Source organism: Ranitomeya variabilis, chromosome 3, assembly GCF_051348905.1.
Source record: "Ranitomeya variabilis isolate aRanVar5 chromosome 3, aRanVar5.hap1, whole genome shotgun sequence".
NCBI lineage: Eukaryota > Metazoa > Chordata > Amphibia > Anura > Dendrobatidae > Ranitomeya > Ranitomeya variabilis.
In genome coordinates, this window is record NC_135234.1 from 507,543,271 (window position 1) to 507,568,487 (window position 25,217).

Consider the following 25,217-nt stretch of genomic DNA (forward strand, 5'->3'; position numbering starts at 1 on the left):
TTTACCCCCATATATGGGGTATTGACGTACTCAGGAGAAATTGCACAACAACTTTTGTGGTCTAATTTCTCCTGTTACCCTTGTGAAAATAAAAATTTGGGGGCAAAAAGATCTTTTTTGTAGAAAAAATGAGATTTTTTATTTTCACGGCTCTACGTTATAAACTTCTGTGAAGCACTTGGGGGTTCAAAGTGCTCACCACACATCTAGATAAGTTCCTTAAGGGGTCTAGTTTCCAAAATGGTATCACTTGTGGGGGGTTTCCACTGTTTAGGCACATCAGGGACTCTCCAAACGCGACATGGCATCCGATCTCAATTCCAGCCAATTCTGCATTGAAAAAGTCAAACGGTGCTCCTTCACTTCCAAGCTCTGCGGTGCACCCAAACAGTGGTTTACCTCCACATATGGGGTATCGACGTACTCAGGAGAAATTGCACAACAACTTTTGTGGTCTAATTTCTCCTGTTACCCTTGTGAAAATAAGAATTTGTGGGCGAAAAAATCATTTTTGTGAAAACAAATGCGATTTTTTATTTTCACGGCTCTACGTTATAAACTTCTGTGAAGCACTTGGGGGTTCAAAGTGCTCACCACACATCTAGATAAGTTCCTTGGGGGGTCTAGTTTCCAAAATGGTGTCACTTGTGGGGGGTTTCCACTGTTTAGGCACATTAGGGGCTCTCCAAACGCGAAATGGCGTCCGATCTCAATTCCAGCCAATTCTGCATTGAAACAGTCAAACGGTGCTCCTTCACTTCCAAGCTCTGCGGTGCGCCCAAACAGTGGTTTACCTCCACATATGGGGTATCGGCGTACTCAGGAAAAATTGCACAACAAAATTTGTGGTTAAATTTCTGTTTTTACACTTGTGAAAATTAAAAAAAATGGTTCTGAAGTAAAATGTTTGCAAAAAAAAGTTAAATGTTCATTTTTTTCTTCCACATTGTTTTAGTTCCTGTGAAGTACATAAAGGGTTAATAAACTTCTTGAATGTGGTTTTGAGCAGCTTGAGGGGTGCAGTTTTTAGAATGGTGTCACACTTGGTTATTTTCTATCATATAGACCCCTCAAAATCACTTCAAAGGTGATGTGGTCCCTAAAAAAAACATGGTGTTGTAAAAATGAGAAATTGCTGGTCAACTTTTAACCCTTATAACTCCCTAACAAAAAAAAAAATTGTTTCCAAAATTGTGCTGATGTAAAGTAGACATGTGAGAAATGTTATTTATTAACTATTTTTTGTGACATATCTCTCTGATTTAAGGGCATAAAAATACAAAGTTTGAAAATTGCAAAATTTTAAAAATTTTCGCCATATTTCCATTTTTTTCATAAATAATCGCAAGTAATATCGAAGAAATGTTACCACTAACTTGAAGTACAACATGTCACGAAAAAACAGTCTCAGAATCAGCGGGATCCGATAAAGCATTCCAGAGTTATAACCTCATAAAGTGACACTGGTCAGAATTGTAAAAATTGGCTCGGTCATTAAGTACCAAATTGGCTCTGTCACTAAGGGGTTAATTACTATTGCTTTTAGGTGCAGTAATAGTCCCAGCACTATATTTTTTCTACTTTTTGAATGATAAAATATTTCAAAATGCACTGAATATTTACAACATGTGTAATATATTTGCATGTCTTATTTTCCATAGTTAAGCCTACAGTTATTGATGTGGACATATATGTCAACAGCATTGGACCAGTGTCTTCAATAAACATGGTAAGATATTGTTTACAAATTAAATGCATATTAATCTCTATTTAGAATGATGAACTCAATTGTTATATTCTATTTTGGACACTTTAGGTCCATTTTATAAATTGCTTTCTAGTGCCCTAATATTTTAACTGTAAACTAAAATGATTGTGGTATGTGCGGATTTATTTGTCATTATTAGCAGACACACTGGTCATAGATTGTTTCTTGATGGTGAAGGTTGTTGTTTAGACAGAAAACTACGTTGATATCACAGGATTGGCAATGAATCGGCATGGTCATGAGCTTTATATGTTATTTTGTCAATTCTAAATGGTTCATATGTAAGAATTTCTATAATATATTAGATAATGTACAAAGAAGGGAGATGTACCAAACTGTTGGTGTCATTTTCTATATAGTGTACATTACAAATATCTGTCAGCTCCAGTAGAAATGAGAATACCAACCATCCATTTCACTCTTAAAATATGTGCTAATGGTTGCTAATGAAATCTTTCCTGCAGATAAATTAAAAGCTTTGCTATACTTTTGTTGTTGCCCTTAAATGACAAAAAGCCTGACATTTTTCCCTCCAGCTGTAAAATAATTGTTGTAAACCTCCTTTTACTTGCTGGCATCTCATTACCTATTTTAATTAGTAGACTTAGTATAACATCATCCAAGTATTGTGCCATAAGCATGATGTAGAAGGTAGTAGTATGTTCACATGACCAATGTGGCCGCTTTTAAATATTTGAAGAGACATATTATATCTGTACACAGACAGTGTACATCTAAAAATATTGCATACACAGCAATGATAATCTGACCTATAATAAGTTGTGTCCTACAAATTACCAGTAACCATGTTCTCTAATGTGCATCTTAAGCATTCCCAATTGCTTCCTGGGGATGCAATAGACAATATTCCTTATAGTCCCTTAAATACATAATAAACCCATAATTTGACCAGAAAGAGGCCAGCGCCATCTGTTTGCAATAGCATATGTGCACACAGCTGTGCCTCTCAACCAACTGGCCTCAAGACATCAAGATGTCAGGGAAAGAAAAGCATTACCAAAAAAGTCAGGAATATTTCCAGGTATCTTATTGATGCCAAGAGCCAAGTGGAGAAAGAGGACATTGGAGCATGTACAAACATAACGGATCGCACACTGACAGCCAATGCAGGACTGATTGGCACAGAAATAATGCCATGCAAAACAAAAGCTTGATAGCAGCGTATTACAAAGCCTCCCAAAGAAAAAGTGCAATAGACTGCTAAGAAGAAGTGCAGAAAATAATGAGCCAAATTAAGTGTATTGCTAGAATTACAATATACTGTTTTTTCTCTAATATATGTATACACAAATGCAATGATACATACAGTTAAAAAATAAAAATTTGTCTAAATATAAATATATGAAAACATTGAAAAATCACCCAAGAAAACTACTAAAAAATGCTAAAAAAATGCTTCAGGTTTACAAAATTCTAGTGAATGGATCAATTCTTGAAACATTTTCTGCTTGAAAAATAAATGTTTTTGATAACTGAAAAAGTTGCAGTATGATCATATTCTAAGATCTGAAGTATGGTGATTAGAATATATTATGACTTGATTCAAGTGTTGAGCATTCCGATACCGCAAGTATCGGGTATCGGCCGATACTTGTGGTATCGGAATTCCGATACCGAGTTCCGATACTTTTGTGGTATCGGAAATCGGAATCGGAAGTTCCCAGTGTATGGTTCCCTGGGTCTGGAGGAGAGGAGACTCTCCTTCAGGCCCTGGGATCCATATTCATGTAAAAAATAAAGAATTAAAATAAAAAATATGGATATACTCACCCGTCCAGTGGCCCCTGGACCTTACCGATTGTAACCGGCAGCCTCCGTTCCTAAGAATGAGGAGTTTAGGACCTTCGATGACATCGCGGCTTGTGATTGGTCGCGTGAGCGGTCACATGAGTGGCACGCAGCCAATCACAAGCCGCGACATCATTGAAGGTCCTAAACTGCTCATTCTTAGGAACGAAGGCTGCCGGTTACAATCGGTAAGGTCCAGGGGCCACCGGACGGGTGAGTATATCCATATTTTTTATTTTAATTCTTTATTTTTTACATGAATATGGATCCCAGGGCCTGAAGGAGAGTTTCCTCTCCTTCAGACCCTGGGAACCATCCAGGATACCTTCCGATACTTGAGTCCCATTGACTTGTATTGGTATCGGGTATCGGTATCGGCGATATCCGATATTTTTCGGGTATCGGCCGATACTATCCGATACCGATACTTTCAAGTATCGGAAGGTATCGCTCAACACTAGACTTGAATAGATAGCAAAAAAAGATTTTGTTTCTTAAGACAATCAACATACCTGTGTCAGTTATTTTGAGACATATGATGAAAGTCTCACAACCAAAAATTACATTGTTTGTCCTACCATCTTTGTCAGAAAGATAGAAAGATGTATTGCTGTACTTTATTGAATACATTTTGAAAATTAATCATGACTATTTGCAAAGAATAAATATTATAGAGTGAAAAAATTGCAGGGCTTTTTTTTTGAGAAGGGAATTCTTCCAAATATCAGATGATTTGTGAATGCAAAATTTACATATATTTATACCAGTATGTAAGTGTGCAATCCTGATTCAATTATTCCAATTAGTGAAGAAGAGTTTGGAAATTTTCAGTTTCTTGAAAACATCATCCTTTCTTGACAATGTCAAAAACGTCTTGCCAAAATAAATGAGGAGCAGAGCAAGAACAATGTATATAGAAGTAAATGCCTTCCTGCCATATCCCCAATGGCAAGAGTCAAATACTGATGCATTGGTTTTAGAAATTCTTTACTGAGAAAGATGCTATTGTAAAACATTATTGGATCATTTGCCAAAGAGGCCAAGAAGTGCTTTTCTGACCCATGCTAGAGTTTTAGGTCAGTTATGTCATGTGAATTATCTATCAAGATCTTGCTCTCATTTTTAGATTTCAGCAATTTCTAAAGGCATAAATGAAATAGAATCATTGAAGATATTAGAGATAACATGTTTAAGATATTAAGGCTTTCAATGGAAGATAAAGGCAATTTTGGGAAATAAGGCAATATGGCTTTATGTATAATATTACTAATAATATGTTAAATCTTTACAAATTTGTAAAATACTTGTTGAAAAATAGTTTGGCTAAGTGTATCAAATGCAAGAAAATATTGTGAACTATCACCGCTTTTTTAATCTAGATTCTGGTGTTTTTTCGTTGTTTTTCATTTCTGCCTTTTTTTTCTTTTAATGTGTGCCTTTTTTAAAGTCTATTTTATAAGTGTTTGTCTGGGGTGTTTCATGCTCACCACTGGCCTGGTTTTTACTTTCCAAATAATTTTCAGTTGATTTATAAATTGTGAAAGTCCCTTCCCTCCTCGAGAGTAATTATATTTTTGTTTGGAAATTTGTGCAAATTTTGCAGCGTTTTTGTGGATCATGTTACTTTTTGCTTTAAAAATGTGCTAAACAGGTAAAACAAAAAAGTGAAGAGCATTTTTGATCTTGCACAAAATTCATAAATCATGTTGAAGAACTGGTAGAAAAATCATCAATGATTGTTGCAAAACAGACAAAGAGAAGTCACTTAAAAAATGCAGGTGATGAATTGGGTTCTTACTATTTATATCGATTCCAAAATCTTATACAGGAGTTTTGGAATTATTGTTTTTATAGCATGAGCTTTGGTCAAATTACTACATTTATTTAAACTTTAGGTAAAGATTTGCAAGGATTAGCGAAGGCTAAAATAATAACATTGGAATAGAGTGATGTTTGCTTGTCATTGCCAATTTGTATGCCATGAATGTTTTGGTCAGATTTAATTAACTTCTTACCTCCATCAGCAAACATGTACAGCATGTGGTCTGTGTGTTTATGTATGGAGTTCAGCTCTGATTGCTGCTGCTTATCCACTTAGATGATGCTGTTAATCACTACTAATGGTTTGGTATGAGGATGAATTAATTTATTCGCCTATTAACCACATATAATGACACAATTGCAGGAAGTCGATAGCGTTTTCATACCAGTTATGGAATTGTTGAAGACTCCCATCACCTCCATTTTAATACTTGTATGAAGACAAGTCTAGAGTTGCCATACCTCTCTTGTGTTTAAATATCTTTAGATACTTTCTTTTCTTAAAACTCGAGGAAGAGGGGGAGCTTTATTTTTCAAGGAAGTGAGTGTTAGGGTTGGCGAAACATACTAAATAAAATATAATAATAAAGTGCGTTTGCCACCCGGGGTCCACCATGCAGAGATGTAAAACTGCAGCTAATGTGAACAATGGCAGAGAAAGCAGTGACCCATTGCTAGCTCTCATTTAGTTAGACGTCACTCAGTGAACAGCACATGCAGTAGTGTCACTTGCACACGGAGACTAAGCTAATGCTCTGCAATAGAGCTGTGTCACTTGCACACGGCAGCAGAGCAGATGCCCTGCAAAAGAACTGTGTCACTCACACACAGCAATGGAGCAGATGCTCTGCAATAGAACTGTGTCACTTGCACACAGTAACAAAACATATGATGCTAGACACGATCCCTGTTAACCTCACAGAGGATTGAAGCTCACTAATGGAGCAGGTAGCATACAGTGGTCATACAGTCAGTAACCACACTGTAAACAACTCCTCTCCGGAGGTGCCGGAATTCCTGTGGCTCTACACCATCCCTGAATTCATACAAACAAACTCCTCTCTGGAGGTGCCAGAATTCTAACGGCTTACAGCCGACCTGAGCACATGCTGACACAGACCACACAGTAGCAAAGTTCATACACACATGAACATTAGTTGATATTAGCTCACCGGCGTGCACCTCAGAAAACCTTTTATACCTTAAGCTCAAGTCCAGACAGACATGACCTTGCCTGTGGACCAATCTGAAGTTGCCACATCACCAGAGCAGCTGACGTCCGAGCACAAATGAGAAGTATGGTTACAAGTTTATGGTTATTGAGGTAGTCAATTTAAACCCTAGGAGGGAAAAACTGACAAGGCCATTTTGAAAAGGGAATGTGAGTGGATATTCAGGATGGAGATGTTGGAGCCAAAAGGGATAACCGAACAATTGTCTTTTGCCCGTTTCTTAAAATCATTGTGAGAATGTGTACCTAATGACCTTTTTCAATAAAGCTGATCCGTCCCATATTTTGGATGATCTCCCTTTTATATGGGAGTTACAAAGATCACTATGAGAGATTTATTGTATCTTTTTTTGTCCTCCCAATACTGGCCATAAGTAATAGATGATTGCCCAAGGGTTTTGCTATGCTGACTTTATCCTCTCATTTCAACTCTGGTCATTAATATATATATATATATATATATATATATATATATATATATGTATATATATATATATATATATATATATATATATATATATATATATATATAGCAGTATGACAAAAGAAGCCTGCATGGTATTTGTCACGGGGATACAAGGAGGGCGAGAGCTAATAACCCGGGCCCCTGCAATTTCCCTCAGACTAGGGAAACCCTGTCTGACCCTCTACCTGAAGTTTACACTGAAGGTGTGCATGTTCAGGCCTCCACCCTCACCCTGACTCCTGATTCAGCCCTAGACTGAACACCACCGCCCACCACCCAGTGAATGCAATAGACCAATACTCACAGTTATAACAAACAAGGATAAAGGAAAATATACACCACGCCGCAGTCAATCAGGAATACACTATAACGGTGCAGGGCAAAATAAATACAAATATAGGAAGGAGTAAATAAGACAAAGGAAAATACACCACCAGCAATGATTCTCCAACAACCAGCTCTCCACTCCGGACCAAGATAACTACGGATAAGACAGAAGCTATAATCGGCGACGCCCAAAGATCAGGAGAACCATTTAAAGGAAATGGGCATGGCCCAGCTTTCAATCCGAGGATCAGATAAATTAACCCCAGAGCAGTCAGACGAAAACTAGCCGACGCCAATGAGCAAACAGTGGTCAAACGCGGAATTACCGCTGTCTGTCAGATGACCTGGTCTGGACAGTGTCCGACATGACAGTACCCGCCTTCTACGAGGGACCCCAGGGCCCTCACGGCTTATAGGACCCGGCTTGTCTGGATGGCGACAATGAAAACACCTGACCAGCCGATCCGCATGAATGTCCGATGCTGGTACCCAGGACCTCTCCTCAGGCCCATAACCACACCAGTGTACCAAATATTGTAAAGTGCGGCGCACCACACGAGAGTCAACCACCCTGGAGATTTCAAATTCTAGGTTACCATCCACCAAGACTGGAGGTGGCATAGGCGCCGCGTCCACAGAACCCACCACCTTCTTAAGAAGAGACCTGTGGAACATGTTGTGTATTTTATACACCGTAGGGAGCTCCAGTCGGTACGCTACTGGGTTAATGACGGTGGTGACCCTAAATGGACCAATAAACCGTGGACCCAATTTAAGGGATGGTATCTTGAGTCTTATGTTTTTTGTGGATAACCACATCCAGTCATCCACACTCAGGTCCGGACCTGGCACACGCCTGCTGTCAGCCACACGTTTGTACCTAGCCCCCACACTCAACAGGCGCTGTTTCACTCTCCTCCAGACTGATGACAATTGTGTTCCTAACTGGTCTTCCTCCGGAACGCCGGAAGAGCCTCTCTGACTCAACGTACAAAACTGAGGATGTAGCCCGTAAACACAAAAAAATGGAGACTCCCCAGACGACTCCTGGCGGTGATTATTGATGGCAAACTCAGCCAAAGGAAGAAAGGTAGACCACTCCTCCTGGTTATCAGAGACAAAGCAGCGCAAGTACTGCTCCAAATTTTGGTTCATACGCGCGGTCTGACCATTTGACTGGGGATGAAACGCAGACGAATGAGACAACTTGATCCCCAGCCGTGAGCAAAATGCTTTCCAAAATTTTGCTACAAACTGAGTACCCCTATCTGACACGATGTCAGATGGAACTCCATGAAGCCTGACCACCTCCTGCACAAACACCTGAGCAAGAGTCTTAGCATTAGGTAAAGAAGGCAAAGACACAAATTGCGACATTTTTGAAAACCGATCCACAATCACCAAAATGACCGTGTTCCCAGGTGAGGGAGGCAAATCAGTGATGAAATCCATAGAGATTTCTGTCCATGGCTTACTAGGTACCTCCAAAGGAAGTAGTGTGCCAACAGGACGGGAGCGGGGCGTCTCCACCCTAGCACACGTGGTGCAAGCTTACACATATGAGACCACGTCCTGTCGGATTTTGGGCCACCAAAACCGACGTGACACCAACACCAAAGTACCTCTAACCCCTGGGTGGCCAGCCAGGACAGTATCATGATGCTCCGCCAAAACCTTTAGGTGGAGATGAAGCGGTACAAAAGATTTGTTGATGGGAAGCTCAGATGGTACCTCCTCCTGAGCCTCGGCAATCTCAGCCTCAATCTCGGTAGTGATGGCTGAAACCACAACACCCTTTTGGAGAATGGGTACTGGGTCTTCCCGAGGTTCTCCCCCTGGAAAACACCTGGACAGAGCATCCGCCTTAGTGTTTTTAGACCTTGGTCTGTAAGTGACAACAAAGTTGAACCGCGTGAAAAACAATGCCCAGCGAGCCTGCCTGGGAGACAGACGCTTGGCAGACTCCAAATACAGCAGATTCTTATGGTCGGTAATAACAGTGACCTGATGTACCGACCCCTCCAAGAAGTGTCGCCATTCCTCAAAGGACAACTTAATAGCCAACAACTCCCTGTTGCCGATATCGTAGTTACGTCCAGCGGTCGACAGTTTTTTTGAGAAATAGGCACACGGACGCAAATCACTCAAGGATGAGCCTTGAGATAGTACTGCCCCCACACCAACCTCAGATGCATCGACTTCCACGACAAAGGGTTTAGATACGTCTGGCTGCACAAGAATGGGGGCTCAAACAAAACTGTTCTTGAGAAATTCAAATGCACGAACAGCAGCCTCAGGCCAAACGGAGAAATTGGTACCCTTTTTAGTCATGTCAGTTAGTGGTTTAGCAATGATATAAAAATCCTTGATAAATTTCCTATAGTAGTTAGAAAACCCAAGGAACAGCTGAAGTGCTTTCAGGTTATCAGGACGTTCCCAATGCAGCACCGCTTGCACCTTAGCGGCGTCCATTTTAAAACCAGAAGCAGACACAATATAACCCAAGAACAGCAACTCTTGAGCAAAAAATACACATTTCTCAAGTTTAGCATACAGCTTATTCTCTCTGAGAAGCTGTAACACCTGCCGGACATGATCTAAATGAGCATCATGGTCGCAAGAATATATGAGGATGTCATCTAGGTACACGATAACGAATATCCCCAAAACATGCGAGAACACATCATTGATGAAATGTTGGAACACTGCAGGTGCGTTAGTTAACCCAAAAGGCATCACCAAATTTTCAAAATGACCCTCAGGGGTATTAAAAGCCGTCTACCACTCATCACCTTGACGGACTCTTATGAGGTTGTACGCCCCCCTGAGGTCAAGCTTGGTAAACCACTTAGCACCTGCCACCTGGTTGCACAAGTCAGGTATCAGTGGCATAGGGTATGGATCACGAACCGTAATCTGGTTCAACTCCCTGAAATCCAAACACGGGCGTAATCCGCCATCTTTCTTCTTCACGAAGAACAACCCTGCCGCCACCGGCGAGGATGATGGCCTGATGTGCCATTTGCTCAAACTTTCAGAAATGTAATCCTTGAGCGCTTGTCTCTCCGGACCGGAGATGTTGAACATCCTTGCTTTAGGCAACTTGGCCCCTGGTTTAAACCTGATAGAACAGTCATAGGAGCGGTGTGGCGGCAACTCTGAACAACCCTTCTCAGAGAAAACATCCGCATAATCCTGAAGTGACTCAGGAACGCTTGAAGTCACAGCGGACACACATGTGGCCAGGCAATTCTCCTGACAGAAATCACTCCACTGGATTATGTCCTGAATTTTCCAGTCAATCACCGGGTTGTGTGTAGACAACCATGGAAAACCCAGAACCAATTGTGCCGGAAGACTCTTGAGCACCTTACATGTGACCTGCTCGAAATGAAGAACCCCAATGTGAAGTTTAACCTCAGCCACAAACTCAGTAATCTCCCCCTGTGGAAGAGGAGCAGAATTGATGGTGACCACACGGATAGGATGAGGCAGTTTTTCAATCTTAAAACCAGCAGTGCGCGCAAACTCCTCATCAATGAGATTTGTGGCGGAACCACTATCCACAAAAATAGTGATTGGTATCTTTCTGCCAGCGACAACAACTTTGGCAGGGAGCATGCACTGAGAAATCATCATGGAGGATATACATAAGCTCAGACTGGACTCCTCCACACCCTCTGAGCTCAGAAGTTTTCCGTCGTTTTTCTTTAACAGCAGAGGACAGATATTAATAAAATGACCAGTTTTACCGCAGAAAAAACAGGCTCCCTGCTTCCTGAGTACAGGGGTACGATTCTTAACATGTGACACCCCTGCGATTTGCATACATTCCGTGGGCTCACCTGCAGCAACCTCACGTGAACCTAAACCTTCACCCACATGCAGCGTCTCATGATTCACCTGACGCAAACGGCGATCAATGCGGACAACAAGTCTCATAGCGGAATCTAGTGAAGCAGGAGTCTCGTACATCAGGAGGGCTTTTTTAACCCTATTAGAAACTCCATGAATAAAGTGACTCCGCAATGCTGGCTCATTCCACTGAGTGTCAACCGCCCAGCGGCGAAATTCAGAACAGTAATCCTCTGCAACACGCTCCCCATGGCAAATAGTGCGTAACTTAAATTCTGCTAGAGCCATTCTGTCTGGATCATCGTAAATGTGTCCTAGACCAGAAAAGAAACTCTCCACTGAGTTAAATGCAACAGAATCAGACGGCAACGAAAATGCCCATGCTTGGGGATCCCCGCTCAATAATGACAACTCCAGTCCCACACGTTGAGCCTCATTACCAGAGGAGATCGGGTGCATACGGAAATACAGTTTGCAAGCTTCACGAAAAGAAACAAATTTACTGCGTTCCCCAGCAAATTTTTCAGGCAAAGGAAACTTTGGCTCATTAACTCCTCCTGTCGCTCCAGCCTGTATATTAGATACTGCTAGTCCCTGTTGCTGCACTGCTCCCTTCAACTCAGTGACCTGTAGGGACGGCGCCTCCAACTGGCGGGTTATGGAAGTCATGGGATCCATGACAAAACACAGAGAAGAGGGAAAAAAAAAAAGGAATCCCTTTTTTTTTTGTTGTTAGGCCGATTATAATGTCACGGGGATACAAGGAGGGCGAGAGCTAATAACCCGGGCCCCTGCAATTTCCCTCAGACTAGGGAAACCCTGTCTGACCCTCTACCTGAAGTTTACACTGAAGGTGTGCATGTTCAGGCCTCCACCCTGATTCAGCCCTAGACTGAACACCACCGCCCACCACCCAGTGAATGCAATAGACCAATACCCACAGTTATAACAAACAAGGATAAAGGAAAATATACATCACGCCGCAGTCAATCAGGAATACACTATAAAAGTGCAGGGCAAAATAAATACAAATATAGGAAGGAGTAAATAAGACAAAGGAAAATACACCACCAGCAACGATTCTCCAACAACCAGCTCTCCACTCCGGACCGAGATAACTACGGATAAGACAGAAGCTATAATCGGCGACGCCCAAAGATCAGGAGAACCATTTAAAGGAAATGGGCATGGCCCAGCTTCCAATCCGAGGATCAGATAAATTAACCCCGGAGCAGCCAGACAAAAACTAGCCGACACCAATGAGCAAACAGTGGTCAAACGCGGAATTACTGCTGTCTGTCAGACGACCTGGTCTGGACAGTGTCCGACATGACAGTATTAATGTCAGCGATCCACTGGCCCCTACAGATGTATGTTTTAGTATGATGGCATTTACGATTTCTAAAGCTATTTTATTGGTAGCAGAGACTTATGCATGTTGGTGATATATTGCCTTGACGGGTGCATCTTCTGATATGGCGGTGCGTTCTGCCTTGATTCTGCACTCTTGAGTTTGGCAGCCATCATGGGGGAGGTTTGCATGTCATGATGCTGACCAGGATATAATACCGGGTGTCCCGGAACATGCTCAAAAGTCTGGCGCTATTACCATAGTTTCGCCACCCGAAGTGGAACAGCAACCTTCTGCATCTGAGTGGTGAAGATATCGCTGCGTTCCATTCTCCGGCGGTGGGTTGGTGGAACAACTCATGCGTTCCAGCTGTGGCATGCGCCCTGAATATGAGGGGCGGTACCAGTAAGACGCTGGGCCTGCTGACAATTGGCGAGCACTCTGAATACCGCTGTGGTGGTAGGTTTAAATGGAGGATCTTTTTCATCATTACTTAGTTACTACACTATATTGAGACACATGATATCCAGTCATCAGGCCTCCTGATGAGCCTAATGAGGTGAAACACGTTAAGGCGCTAATATAAGCATGGCAGGTGGCGGGTGAAAAAGAAAATGATGAGTATCAATATTTTGTGTATCTGATGTGCCTATTCAGAATCTATTTCTTGATGTACTGGCCTGACCATTTTTTTTTATGTTTATGTGTCAGCATTGTATGCTGTAGAGATGGTGGAATTGGATTTGATAGATCAATCACTAGGGGTGGATCAGTGAGAGATATGTGAATTTATTAAGTCCCAAGAGTGACCCATGTGTGCCAATGAGCCTACCATAGTTTTTTCTTTTTTTCCATCATATGATAGGGCTAGCGGAACACACCAAATAATAAAGAGGTAGATATGAGGTGCGTTCGCAGCCCAAGGTCCACCGTGCTGAGATGGTACCTGCTGCTGAGTAATGGCAGATGGACACTTGCTCACACGTGGGTTAAACTTCACCCCATGTGAATAGCAGCGAACTCTGTTGCTTCGCAGAGTCACCAAAATACGCTATGCACTGTTAACAGTCACAGGGTGCAGCTGCAAGACACTAGTGGGATCCCTATGAATCACCCCCACTAATCTGGTGATTGGACTCACTCTGACCCTCGGTGGCTTTTAAGCCTGCACCTGAGGACGCCCCGAGTCAGATGGAGAGTCCAAGCGGGAATTCCCACCCTACACTGACAGGCTGTCAGGAAAGTGCACTGATTGCGCACGATGCCGTATAAGCGGGCACTGCAAAAAGGCACTGTAACGTGTGCTAGGTGTGCAGGTAGCACTGTCGGGCGCTAGATAGCTTCCACTATTCACGAACAGTCAACAACACTAGGAATGGGAATGATTAAGGTGCTTTCATCCATCGACAGTCATTCATCTACACACACACATTTTCAAGTTTATACTAGCGCTTGGTCGATTGGCTATTCAAACCTTTTAGAGAAGTAGCACTCTAGGACCTTCCAGAAGGTCCAATAGGAACTGCAACAGGACCTGAGCATGTGACACTGACCTCCAATGGGAGGTCTTCCTGTGGGCATGCTCAGTATGAGAAAAGCGGCACTTAGTCCCAGAAAGACCTGCTCGCTGCTGATCAGTACTGGCTACAAAGGCAGAGCCTGGAAAGGCAGCTGTAACCAGTCACACAGTATCAGTCTGAGCAAGACGCTGGGACCGACGTCTCCGCTGGCTCCACTATGGCTGGAGAAGAATGGGAGACCGCAGTGGACATGGTTCGAGATTCCCCCCGTGTAGCGGCGGGAACTCGACACCTAACATTGTAGGAGCTTTATAATTATTGCATGACACTAAAAAAATACTGTGATGGTCAATATACTATACATGTGATGTTGATGTGGTGTATCTTATTTCCACCAACATCAATATCAAGAGTCTGGTCTATGAAAGGCTTTTCACCCTTTATGCCACTGTTTGCCTTATGTGTTCTTTTCTAATGTTTTTAACATTTTGGGGTCTAGGGTCTCCTTTAGCACAGGTGATCTATGTTCATTGCTAGGGGTCCCTCTAGAGATTGGATAGAGGGTCACCCTAGTGACTGCAGGGTATATCAGGGCCCCTAGGGATAGCCACACGTTCCCCCCAAGGGTGCCAACCTCTGCAGCCAGGTAGATGTCAGCTTAGGCAACACACCAGGGACTTATAGCCTAGCCCAATAGTTTTTAAACTGGGTTTTGAGCACTTTCTTTGTTTTTTGATTTAGTCACTTGCTTGGTGTGAAACTATTGTTTCGGTTCTTTTAATCCATAAAATATTTTTTTGATAGGGGGTTTATATGATATTGTTTTTGAGACCCTGACTATATCTCTAATTTAAGATAGGTGTATATTACCGCCGTTACAGTACACTACATATACTGTCATGGCCAAAGGTTTTGAGACTGACAAAAAATTTGCTGCTTCAATGTTGTTAGATCTTTTAGTCCAATGTCTCATATGTAATTGAGGAACAATTCTAAGCATTTTATAAGTTTTTAAGCTTTCACTGGCAAACACACAATGTTTGCAAAAACTCAATATTTGCAGTGTTTTCCCTTATTTCTCAAGATTTTTGCAATTCGTCTTGGCATATTGGATTTCAGTTTCTGGCCTAAAATTTAACTGAAAGCAACCAATTCTTGTCTAATTAATGCTTGAAATCAATCACAATTTCTGTCTTTTCATTTGTTCACCCACCAATTGACTGCAGGTTCCCAATCAGATTGTAATTTGGGTAGGTTCATTGTGATGTACACAAAATTTCTTCCTCCAATAGCAACTTCTCTCAATGATTCAAGGGAAATTTGTGATGAACAATGCTTTTTCCAGCATTATGGTGCAATGCATTACAAAGGCAAAAGTAGTACCTAGGCGGCTCAGTGAGCAAAACATTGAAATTTGGGTCCTTGGCCAGGAAAACCTCATTGAGTACTTGTTGTAAATCAACAAAAGCAGGTGGAAAAACAAAATCAGAAAAAATATATAAAATCCAACCACTAATTAAGCAAAAATGGGTTGCCATCCCTCAGGATTTGGCCTAGAAGCTGATATCCAGCATGCCAGGGTGAATTGAAAAATAAGAGTCAAGATTTTAATACATTTTTCATATTTTATTGACAAATCAAGTTTATTGTACATTTTTAAATTATTATAATTGTAACTCAATAACAATAGAAAAATCTGATTAAAAACACTCAACCAGCAAATTTGTGAAAACAAAATTTGTGTGAGTCTCAAAACTTTTGGCCATTACCATACATTAAGACAAGTTCATCAATAAAAAGTTTTGTGGCAGTGCTTTTTTTAACTGAATAATAAATTAAGAATTCTAGGCAAATATGATGTAAAATTGAACAGAATTTCAAAACAGATATCTACTAAAGTTTGCAAACATTTTTCTGCCAAATAATTTGTGCAAACTGGTGAAATATCTTAAAGCTACCCCTTACCAATAATCTATACATATATGGAAACAAAGGTAGTATAGAGACAATGTCATTATTAGTAATGAGAACCTTCCAAAATTTGCTAGATTTTGTACAGAAAATTTGTTTTGCATCAAAGTTTTTTCACATAAATAGAATGTTCCTTATTATTCCTGAGGTTTCCACAGACCTTAGAGCCTATAAATCATAGGGTAAAAAAAAATAATGGATACTACAGTGCAAAAATACTAATCACCTGCGCTTGTGGAGTGGTCGTGCTGGAAGGTAACTTACATACTGCCTTCCACCATAAGGGAGTGCTGAGGTAGGCAGTCACTGTGTTTAAACAATAGGCCTGGATGTTTAAGGGACTATACACAAATGGATATGAACAAAACTTCCCCAAAATAGTTCACCCAGTAAAAGCCCGTATGCAGACGTGCTCACCGCTATGAGGACATGTACTTACAACTGAGTGTGGAGGCAGGAGTGGATACAGCGTAGAGAGTGACGATCGTCCTGCTTGAGAGCGGTGTTGTGTTGGACTTGATGGGTCCAGGCTGCACCGTAGGGCTGCGGGGTAATGTCAGGGCCGACTAGGCTGAGGCTATGTCCGCTCACTTGGCGACGTGTGCGGAGACCGTGGACTCCTGGCGTGCCCCGGCCGGAAGCAACGCCGGAGCTGTAGCGGTGTTAGCTGGGGGCGTGGACCTGATGTGACGTCACAGGGTAGGAGGGCGGGCTTAGGACAGGACAACCAATCCAACGCGTTTCGAAGGTTACACACCTTCTTCGTCAGGTGTGTAACCTTCGAAACGCGTTGGATTGGTTGTCCTGTCCTAAGCCCGCCCTCCTACCCTGTGACGTCACATCAGGTCCACGCCCCCAGCTAACACCGCTACAGCTCCGGCGTTGCTTCCGGCCGGGGCACGCCAGGAGTTTGCGGTCTCCGCACACGTCGCCAAGTGAGCGGACATAGCCTCAGCCTAGTCGGCCCTGACATTACCACGCAGCCCTACGGTGCAGCCTGGACCCATCAAGTCCAACACAACACCGCTCTCAAGCAGGACGATCGTCACTCTCTACGCTGTATCCACTCCTGCCTCCACACTCAGTTGTAAGTACATGTCCTCATAGCGGTGAGCACGTCTGCATACGGGCTTTTACTGGGTGAACTATTTTGGGGAAGTTTTGTTCATATCCATTTGTGTATAGTCCCTTAAACATCCAGGCCTATTGTTTAAACACAGTGACTGCCTACCTCAGCACTCCCTTATGGTGGAAGGCAGTATGTAAGTTACCTTCCAGCACGACCACTCCACAAGCGCAGGTGATTAGTATTTTTGCACTGTAGTATCCATCATAGACGCGGTGCAGCACAGACCGCGCCACCTCACCAGCTGCTCATTGTTTTTTGTTTTCCTTCTTCCGCTTCTTGTCCCCCTGTTTCTGGTCCAGTGCAGCGCCAGTGTATATATTACTTCTAAAAAAAATAATGCTTAGCTCACTGCTCACTTATCCTAATGCTATGGAGGCCTCTGACATGCATCACCTGAAGTCTACTCAGTGCCTCATGGGATATATATCATGACATTATGATGTACATTATTACATAAGAAGCCCTGGCAGAGTGAATATACATGAAGAGAAAGTTGCACATGGTGCTGGAGGAGAGAAGAGGCAGAAAGGAGCTGCGTGAAGAAACAAATGGATCTTCTGTGGCATGACAGGGTTGTTGCAAGGTGAGTACTTTTTTCACCCCTTTACCAGCCCTCTACAATTTAACAAAATAGCTGCTGCAAACCGATTGACATGAAGCATTTCCCACTAGTAATGAAGAGGTGAATGTAACATGGTACCTTGCTGCTCATGTTATTGTGAGAGGGAATCGTATTGGAGTAGCTAGCAACTGTTTTTTACAAAACTTAACTTACGAAACAAAGTCTTACATCATACTTAGTGGTTCATTAACAAAAATTATATGGCCATGAATAAATGTGCATTTTCAATTTCAATATTTCTATTTAACTTGAGGGATCATTAATTCCCTGTTGGAGTTCCCCTTTGGGTATAACTACATGACACTGATGGAGTTTTTCGGATTTGCTAATAGCACGTTTGCACATATTAGGAAGCAAATTAGAAAACAAAGCCATCACAGTGAGAACTGTGTGCTGTGGCTTCATTACTATGGATTTTTTTTCTCTAGTTTTGGAAACACAGTTGTGAATGACAGACAGATTTTAATATTCCCACTGTTGCGTATGATTATGAGTTATACAGTGGTTAACAAATGAGTGTTACCTTTCTAAGGAGATGAAAGCAAACCAAATACTTTAATCACAGTAAATTTGTTGTATATTAGGATATTTTCCCACACAGGAATCCAATATTTAGAATAGTCAAGCAAATGCGAATTGTTATTAATCTTGTTTCATAACATTTAAAAAATAAAATATATAGATGCCCTTACACATTAGTACACTGGAACTCCAGATGTGTGTTCACTTAAAGATTCCAAAGGTTGCCAAGGGAAGACAAGACTGAAGAAAATGACAGGACCTGAGGGGAGTTATTAATGGTGGGACCTATGAGGGTCATGTAGGTATAAGTTTTTGTACTTTCAACCTCTTCCTGTTCACTTGTAATCTAGCAAACTGTCCGCGGCACACCATTGTACTGAATTTGTTCTCAATAAATAGCAAATATTTTTAGGGGAAACCTAACAAAATTTGGTTTGCCTCAAATCGATTTGCTCATCTCTAATCTTGGACAGTCTCATTAAAAACCTTGAGTAAACCTTGGCAATTCACTAAGATGGTAACCACTTCAATGAATAAAGAGGTCTTAAATACAAAGACATCAATTCAGGCTTTCTTAACCTATGAGCAAATGGATTTTTTTTAGCCTAGAATAGAGAAAACACACCAATCTTTGAGATGGAAAGAACAGCTAGAGGGATTATGGAGTTGGCTGATGTGTAAAAGAAAAAAGAAATACTGTTTGTACCTCCATGGAGAAGGCAGAAGTATCTAGTCAGGTGCTGATGCATAAACACTGTAGCAGGGTGAAAGCACAAAGCGATTCAAGTCATATATGGGCAGCATTTTTGGCTACCTTAGTTCAATTAGCAAGTCAAATGTAGGAAATGCATGTTGCCTGAAAGCAATTTCCAGTTAACTTTTTTTATGGTTGGAATTTGTAAAATTAGGCTGACCAGAAGGAGAGAGCAAATCAGTATCAGTGCCTTCTTGATGACTGAGTTGTGGTGTTGCCATGAGTTACTCTAAGTGGCAATATGTGTTTGAAAATTCCCAGTTATGTATCATAAACGGTAACCTCCAAACTGTGTACAGAAGCTTGTGAACATGTAGCTAAGTGCCATTGACAATAATAATTTTGCTTTGTGCCTTTTTCAGCATGAAATTTATGAAATTTATTTTGGTTTTCACCAGAAATTAATCCACTTGTGTTACAGCTCCATTCTACATCCCATGGGCTTAAAGAGTAACTATCACTTATCAACAGCCTTGGACTGCCCTTCTTATTTGAGAAAACAGTAAGGGACCTCAAACTGTTAATTTTTCTAATTATCACCTGGTAGAAAAATTTGTTACAAGGGTCCTTATTGCCCATTTAAGAGTCCTGAGTTTCTAGCAAAATCCAGGTGTCAACTTCTAAGTTGTGAGATCCTTGCATGTAGAATGGAATTCTACAACTCTCTGTGGTCCTCCTCGTTGTGAAGTTGCAAGATCTAACTTTTTTCTGAAACTCAGTGCTGTCACCTCCTTTACTAAGCATTTAGAAAATGGTAACACCATTTGAGCAGTTACTCTTCATTGACTGTTTAGTAGAGGATGTAGATACAAAAATACTTAGTGCAAAGTTAGTTAAAAAAAACAAGATCTTCTGAAAAAATATAACGTCTCACACTTATGGGGCTTGTAAGATTCTGCTATACATTCTGGGATGTCACAACCCAGAAGTTCAATCTCGACTAGCTAGAAAATTGGGTCCTTCCTTGGGAAATTAGTGACCTTTATGACCACTTTTGTTGATATATGATATCAGTCTGAAGCTGCCAACTCTTTTCTCAAATAGAAAGGCCAGCTACTGACTGGTGATATGTAGTCTTTAATCTTGACATTTTACAAACATTTTTGTCAAGCGTCAAACTAAGATACTTGACATGGCCTGTAATTAAACACCCTGTATGATACTAATTGATCTTTGATATTGAGTGTCTTTGCCTGTGAATTGGTATGAGTGTTGTGATCTCAACTATCGAATCTCCATATAACCTTGAATATGTCACTATGATGCAGGTGCCAAATAAGACTGTGAGCATTTCGCAGCAGGCATTCACAACAAGTTATTGTTCTGGCAGGCCTATCTAAAAATCAATACATATCCTGCAACATCTTCAACAACAATGAAAATTGTGATTCACTACATTGGATTTAGGAAGGATGAGACACTTTGGTAAAATTCCAGCATCCATTTGCATCCATTTTTAGACAAGCATCTTGAAAGTCATTCATTATAAAACAAGTTTTCAGTGGGAAGATTTACACTTTTTCTTTTTAAATGATCTTTAATTATTATTAGCACAACTAAAATAAGTATTTTTTTGCTCTATGCTAAACTAAAGAGATTAATAATATGTGTATTCCTGTGTTGCTAAATCTTTCATTTAGATCTTTTTAAATTGTTGCTAAATAAACCAAGTAATTTACTAAATTATTATTACAAAATTGATCATCTGAGCTTTTCTGTTTTTCAAAAACTCAAATATTATTACATATGTATTAATTCTTGTTTTTCATGGCACTACTTGCTTCTGGCATTAAGGGTTCCAAGAATGTACTATGCTTCCCCAATGTTGCATTCATTTGGCTGCATTGTCTTTTAGAACCCTCAGGTTGTTATATACCAATGTACACAATATTACTGAGGCACATGAATGTCGCAGAACCAGTGTAGACTGGCATAAAGATTGAAAGGAATGCAATATGAATAGATAAGGTTTTCCATGCTCTTATCTATGTGTCCAAGATATTGACCTACTGCCAGACTTTATGTAAATTTCACTTCTTTTGTAGAGTATTCTGCTTGCACATTGTTCAGTAAACCATATAACGTAAGTGTTGTAAAAACAGATTCCAAGTCTTTGTGTCTGATTTATCCCTTACTTAAAAAAGGGATTTACCATAAAACAAAACTTTTAAAAAGGACCATAATACATAAACTCATAACTGACATAGTACATACAGTGCACTTCAGTATTTCAAATCTTGATTTAACCATCCAGATATTTCACAAGAAGGCTAACATTTGAGATTTATAAAAATCTAAGTTTTCTTGTAAATCCCATCTATCAGTGAGTCCACTAATTTTGGGATTTTATATATTTGTATTTCAATGAATTCCTTTGATTTAGGACTCAGTTTAAAAAAAAAAGCAGTAAAAACACTGAAACACATCAGTATTTAGTTAACTTTTTTATTTGGGTATATGCTACTGTAACTTTATGAGTCTTTGCACACGTTGTGTTTTGTTGCATTTTTGTTGTGCTTTTTCTGCACAGTTTTGTCGCAAAACCTGAAGGATATCCGAGTCCTAGCAAATTGAAAGTTATTCCTGAAGCACATGTTGTTTAATTTTTACTTGCAGATTATTTAAATCTCCCACATTTCAATTCTTTCAGCTCTTTTGCTGCATATTTCACCCATTCTAAGGCTATATTCACATATTGAAGACTGAACATATGAATAACATGCTGTTTTTTTCCCTAGACATTATGTTCAAACCTTTGACTTTTTTTAAAGGTTTTTCTGAAACCGTTATGTTTTTATTATTCCATCGATGGAAATAAGTCAGGACGTGTTTTGCGCTGCGTAGTGAGCTAACTTTTCTTTTTCATACCATTTTAGAGTACATAGTTTATGTGCACAACCTAGATTTTTTATGAGCTTGTGAAGCAGAAACCAAGAAACTAAGTGAAACTTCTCCAAATGCTCCCTAAAAATGCAAAACTCCTCAAAAACTTGGAATTTCTGCTCAGTTTTCCAATTTTTTGTTTAATTAAACTCTTCAAAAAGTCACAGTACTCACATTGCCATACAATGTTCTGAATGCTTTTTATTGCATTTTTTAGGGAGGTGTGGTGATCGGAAAACTGTAATTCAGACATTTTGATTACACTGGTCAATGCAATTTTTCTGGTAAAAGGTTTTAAAACATATTTTAAGTCAATTTTGGCTGCTGATTACGAACATGAACTCCGTTTTTGGCTATCACATCAGGATTTCGAGATATTTTCAATTTTTGATGAAAATTACTCCTAATGTTTTATGATAAAAACACATGATTTTCGGTACTACATTTTGTATATTTTTAATCAAGGAATAACAAAGATTACAAAGTCTATGTACAGCAAATCAAATATACTTACAGAATTAAACTACAAAATATAAAAACGCATATATATGGCATACAGATGAATGACAAATGGCAGTTATTTGAACTTTCTTTTCTTGGCTGATCTGTGATGTACAGCTTCTGGGTTGTCTCTCATCAAGCTCCAGCAATAGTCAGCCATCATATGTGAGTCCCACCGGCCTTGATACCGTTCTTGCATTGTTTTAATGTGCTGATGAAAATGCTCCCCTTGTTCCTCGCTCACATCCCCAAGTTTCTCTGGAAAAAAGTCCAAATGGCTGTGTTAATAGAGAATCTTCATACTCATTCTACAGCCAAGATTTTGCAGACTCATTAGTAGCTCTTTCACAATCTCTTCATAGTTGTCTGCTTTCTTATTCCCTAGAAAATTCTGCACCACATTACAAAATGCATTCCAAGCTCTTTCTTCTGTCTCATTCATTAATGTGATAACATTTGGGTCTCTCATAAGTGTTCTTATTTGAGGTCCATCAAATATTCCAGCCTTTTTCTTCTCTTCACTAAGACCAGGAAAAGTTGAACATATATAGTTAAAGCATTCTCCACTGTGATTGAGAGCTTTGACAAACTGCTTCATCAATCCAAGTTTTATGTGTAAGGGAGGAAAGACAATGTTCTTCCTATCCACTAGAGGATCATGGATGACATTCTTATCGCTAGATGCCAAACTCTGTCACTGAGGCCATTCAGTTTTCACCCAATGCTCTGCTGTACCTCTACTGTCCCAGTAGCACAGAAAACAAGGGTGTTATCATAACAAATGGGAATTATGCATGTTCAAGGAAGAAAGATAGAGAAATTATAAGATCAGATTTGAATTCAGCACTCTCAAACTAGTCTAAAACTGTTCTTAAAGTCCATGCCAGAAACTTTTTTTTTTGTAGACCAGTGTTATTAAGGCATTTATTCTAAAGGTTAATTAATATAAAATATTGATAACACAGACTTTTACAGATGCAGCAAAATCAATTATTTGAATATTTTATTTATTTATTTTCAAAGAAGCACACCTGTAGATTTTTTTAATTCTCTATACCTGTGTAAAATTATATGTCGTATGGTATAACTGTTTTGACATACTCACCAATCACAGTCCCACATAGTTCCGAATGCTGCTCTGGCCTTCTTTGCTATATCATGGTGATGGAGCTGGAAGTTGCTATTGCAGTGTAAGGACCAGAGTGATGCTAGGAACCGGGTGAAGATGACAATTGGTGAGTATAGCAATACACTTGTACTACAGTGCATACAATTTTACATATATTTTGGTAACAAAAAGGCAGTGCTTCTTTTACAGGGAGAAAGAGGGTGATTTCAATTTTTATTTTATTCCCTCTTTTTTTGTCCTTTTGGCTCTAAACACACACTGAGCTTTATTACAGTCTGTCAGTGTAAAGCCTCATTCAGACGTCTGTTACAACTGAAAGAGACTTTACAGCTTTGTCTGCAGACTGCATCAGAAGTGTTGACTTTGTCCCTGGTTGCTGCACTCTGCACATTCCACTTCAATGTAGTTTCAAGTCAGTATGCAATGTTCAGAGAGTTTTTCACCTGAACTCCGCAGTGATGACATTGACAGTGAACAGCTTAACATTGTACTAATAATACCAGGCTACTGACCTGTTCTCACTGCTGTAAGAAGTTTTTAGCACAATCCTACCCTTAACACTCAAAGTAGAGATACAGCGGTACCTTCTTCCAGCGGTGCACTTTCCTCACCTCGGCTGGTTTGGGGCTGCTTTCTCCACAGTTTGCTGGATTTACTTTCATGGTTTTCTGCTGAACAATGCGGTTATAAGTGGGAAGTGTAGGTTAGCACATAGTGCTGGGCTTCAATAAAGTGAGGTTTGGATGCCCCTAACAGCTGTGAACTGGGCAGCCTACTTGGCCTGCACAGTTCACAGCTGAGGCAGGTATAGCATATGGGATGTGGTTTGACACTGACCGCAGTCTCCTATGGTCATGGGCTGCCATATTTACAGGTGTGTAAGTGTTTTGTATCACACACCAGTAAATAAAAATGTCAGCACTTCAGTGACAGCATAAAAATATAAAGTAACGTTAGAACAGAAAAATGTATTTTGTTTTAAAAAATAACCAGTACATAATAATTATAGCATAATAAAAATGAAAAACTGTTAGAAACTCCCTTTAAGTTAATTACAGACATGATTACAATTTATTTCACAAGATGAAAATGTAAGAATATGGAATACTCTACCAAAACTTCTGTACAAATGAACTTCACCAAATCATTACATTACTGTTACTGCAGAAAATGTGAGGTACAAGGAAATTCTGATCCATATAAAACATGTAAATTATCAATTTGCCATGCTATAATTGCAAGCTGAATTGCATGCCTGGATATACTGTATATTAAAGAAGCCCTCTCATAACACCGTTCTGTCTGGTGTCCAGCGCCATTCTGCTCCTTTTCTCAGTGATGTCAGGGCTCTGCAAACTCTCTGGGTCATGCGGTGCTCTCTGTGACCCAGAAGTGGCTGTCACAATATAAGTTTATGGAGCTTCAGAACAAGACTCCATAAGCTTAGATTGGAAAAGAGACTACTGACACAGTCAAAGAGTATAGAGTGTCCAGCTGGACTGAAGTGCGGAGATGCCATTGAGAGGAGGTGAAGAACAATGCTGGATCCCACAGACAG

The 25,217-nt window shown here is 40.3% G+C and overlaps 1 protein-coding gene across 6 annotated transcripts in view; it reads left to right on the top strand.

Annotated features, from left to right (window-relative positions):
• The window catches only part of GABRG3 (gamma-aminobutyric acid type A receptor subunit gamma3), a 1,125,049-nt gene that overhangs the window by 129,005 nt on the left and 970,827 nt on the right, over nt 1-25,217 (top strand). For all 6 annotated transcript variants that reach the window (XM_077296878.1, XM_077296883.1, XM_077296881.1 and 3 more), the window contains exon 3: nt 1,662-1,729. In XM_077296878.1, coding sequence (XP_077152993.1) covers nt 1,662-1,729 — 68 coding nt within the window. The remainder of the gene's footprint in view (nt 1-1,661; nt 1,730-25,217) is intronic.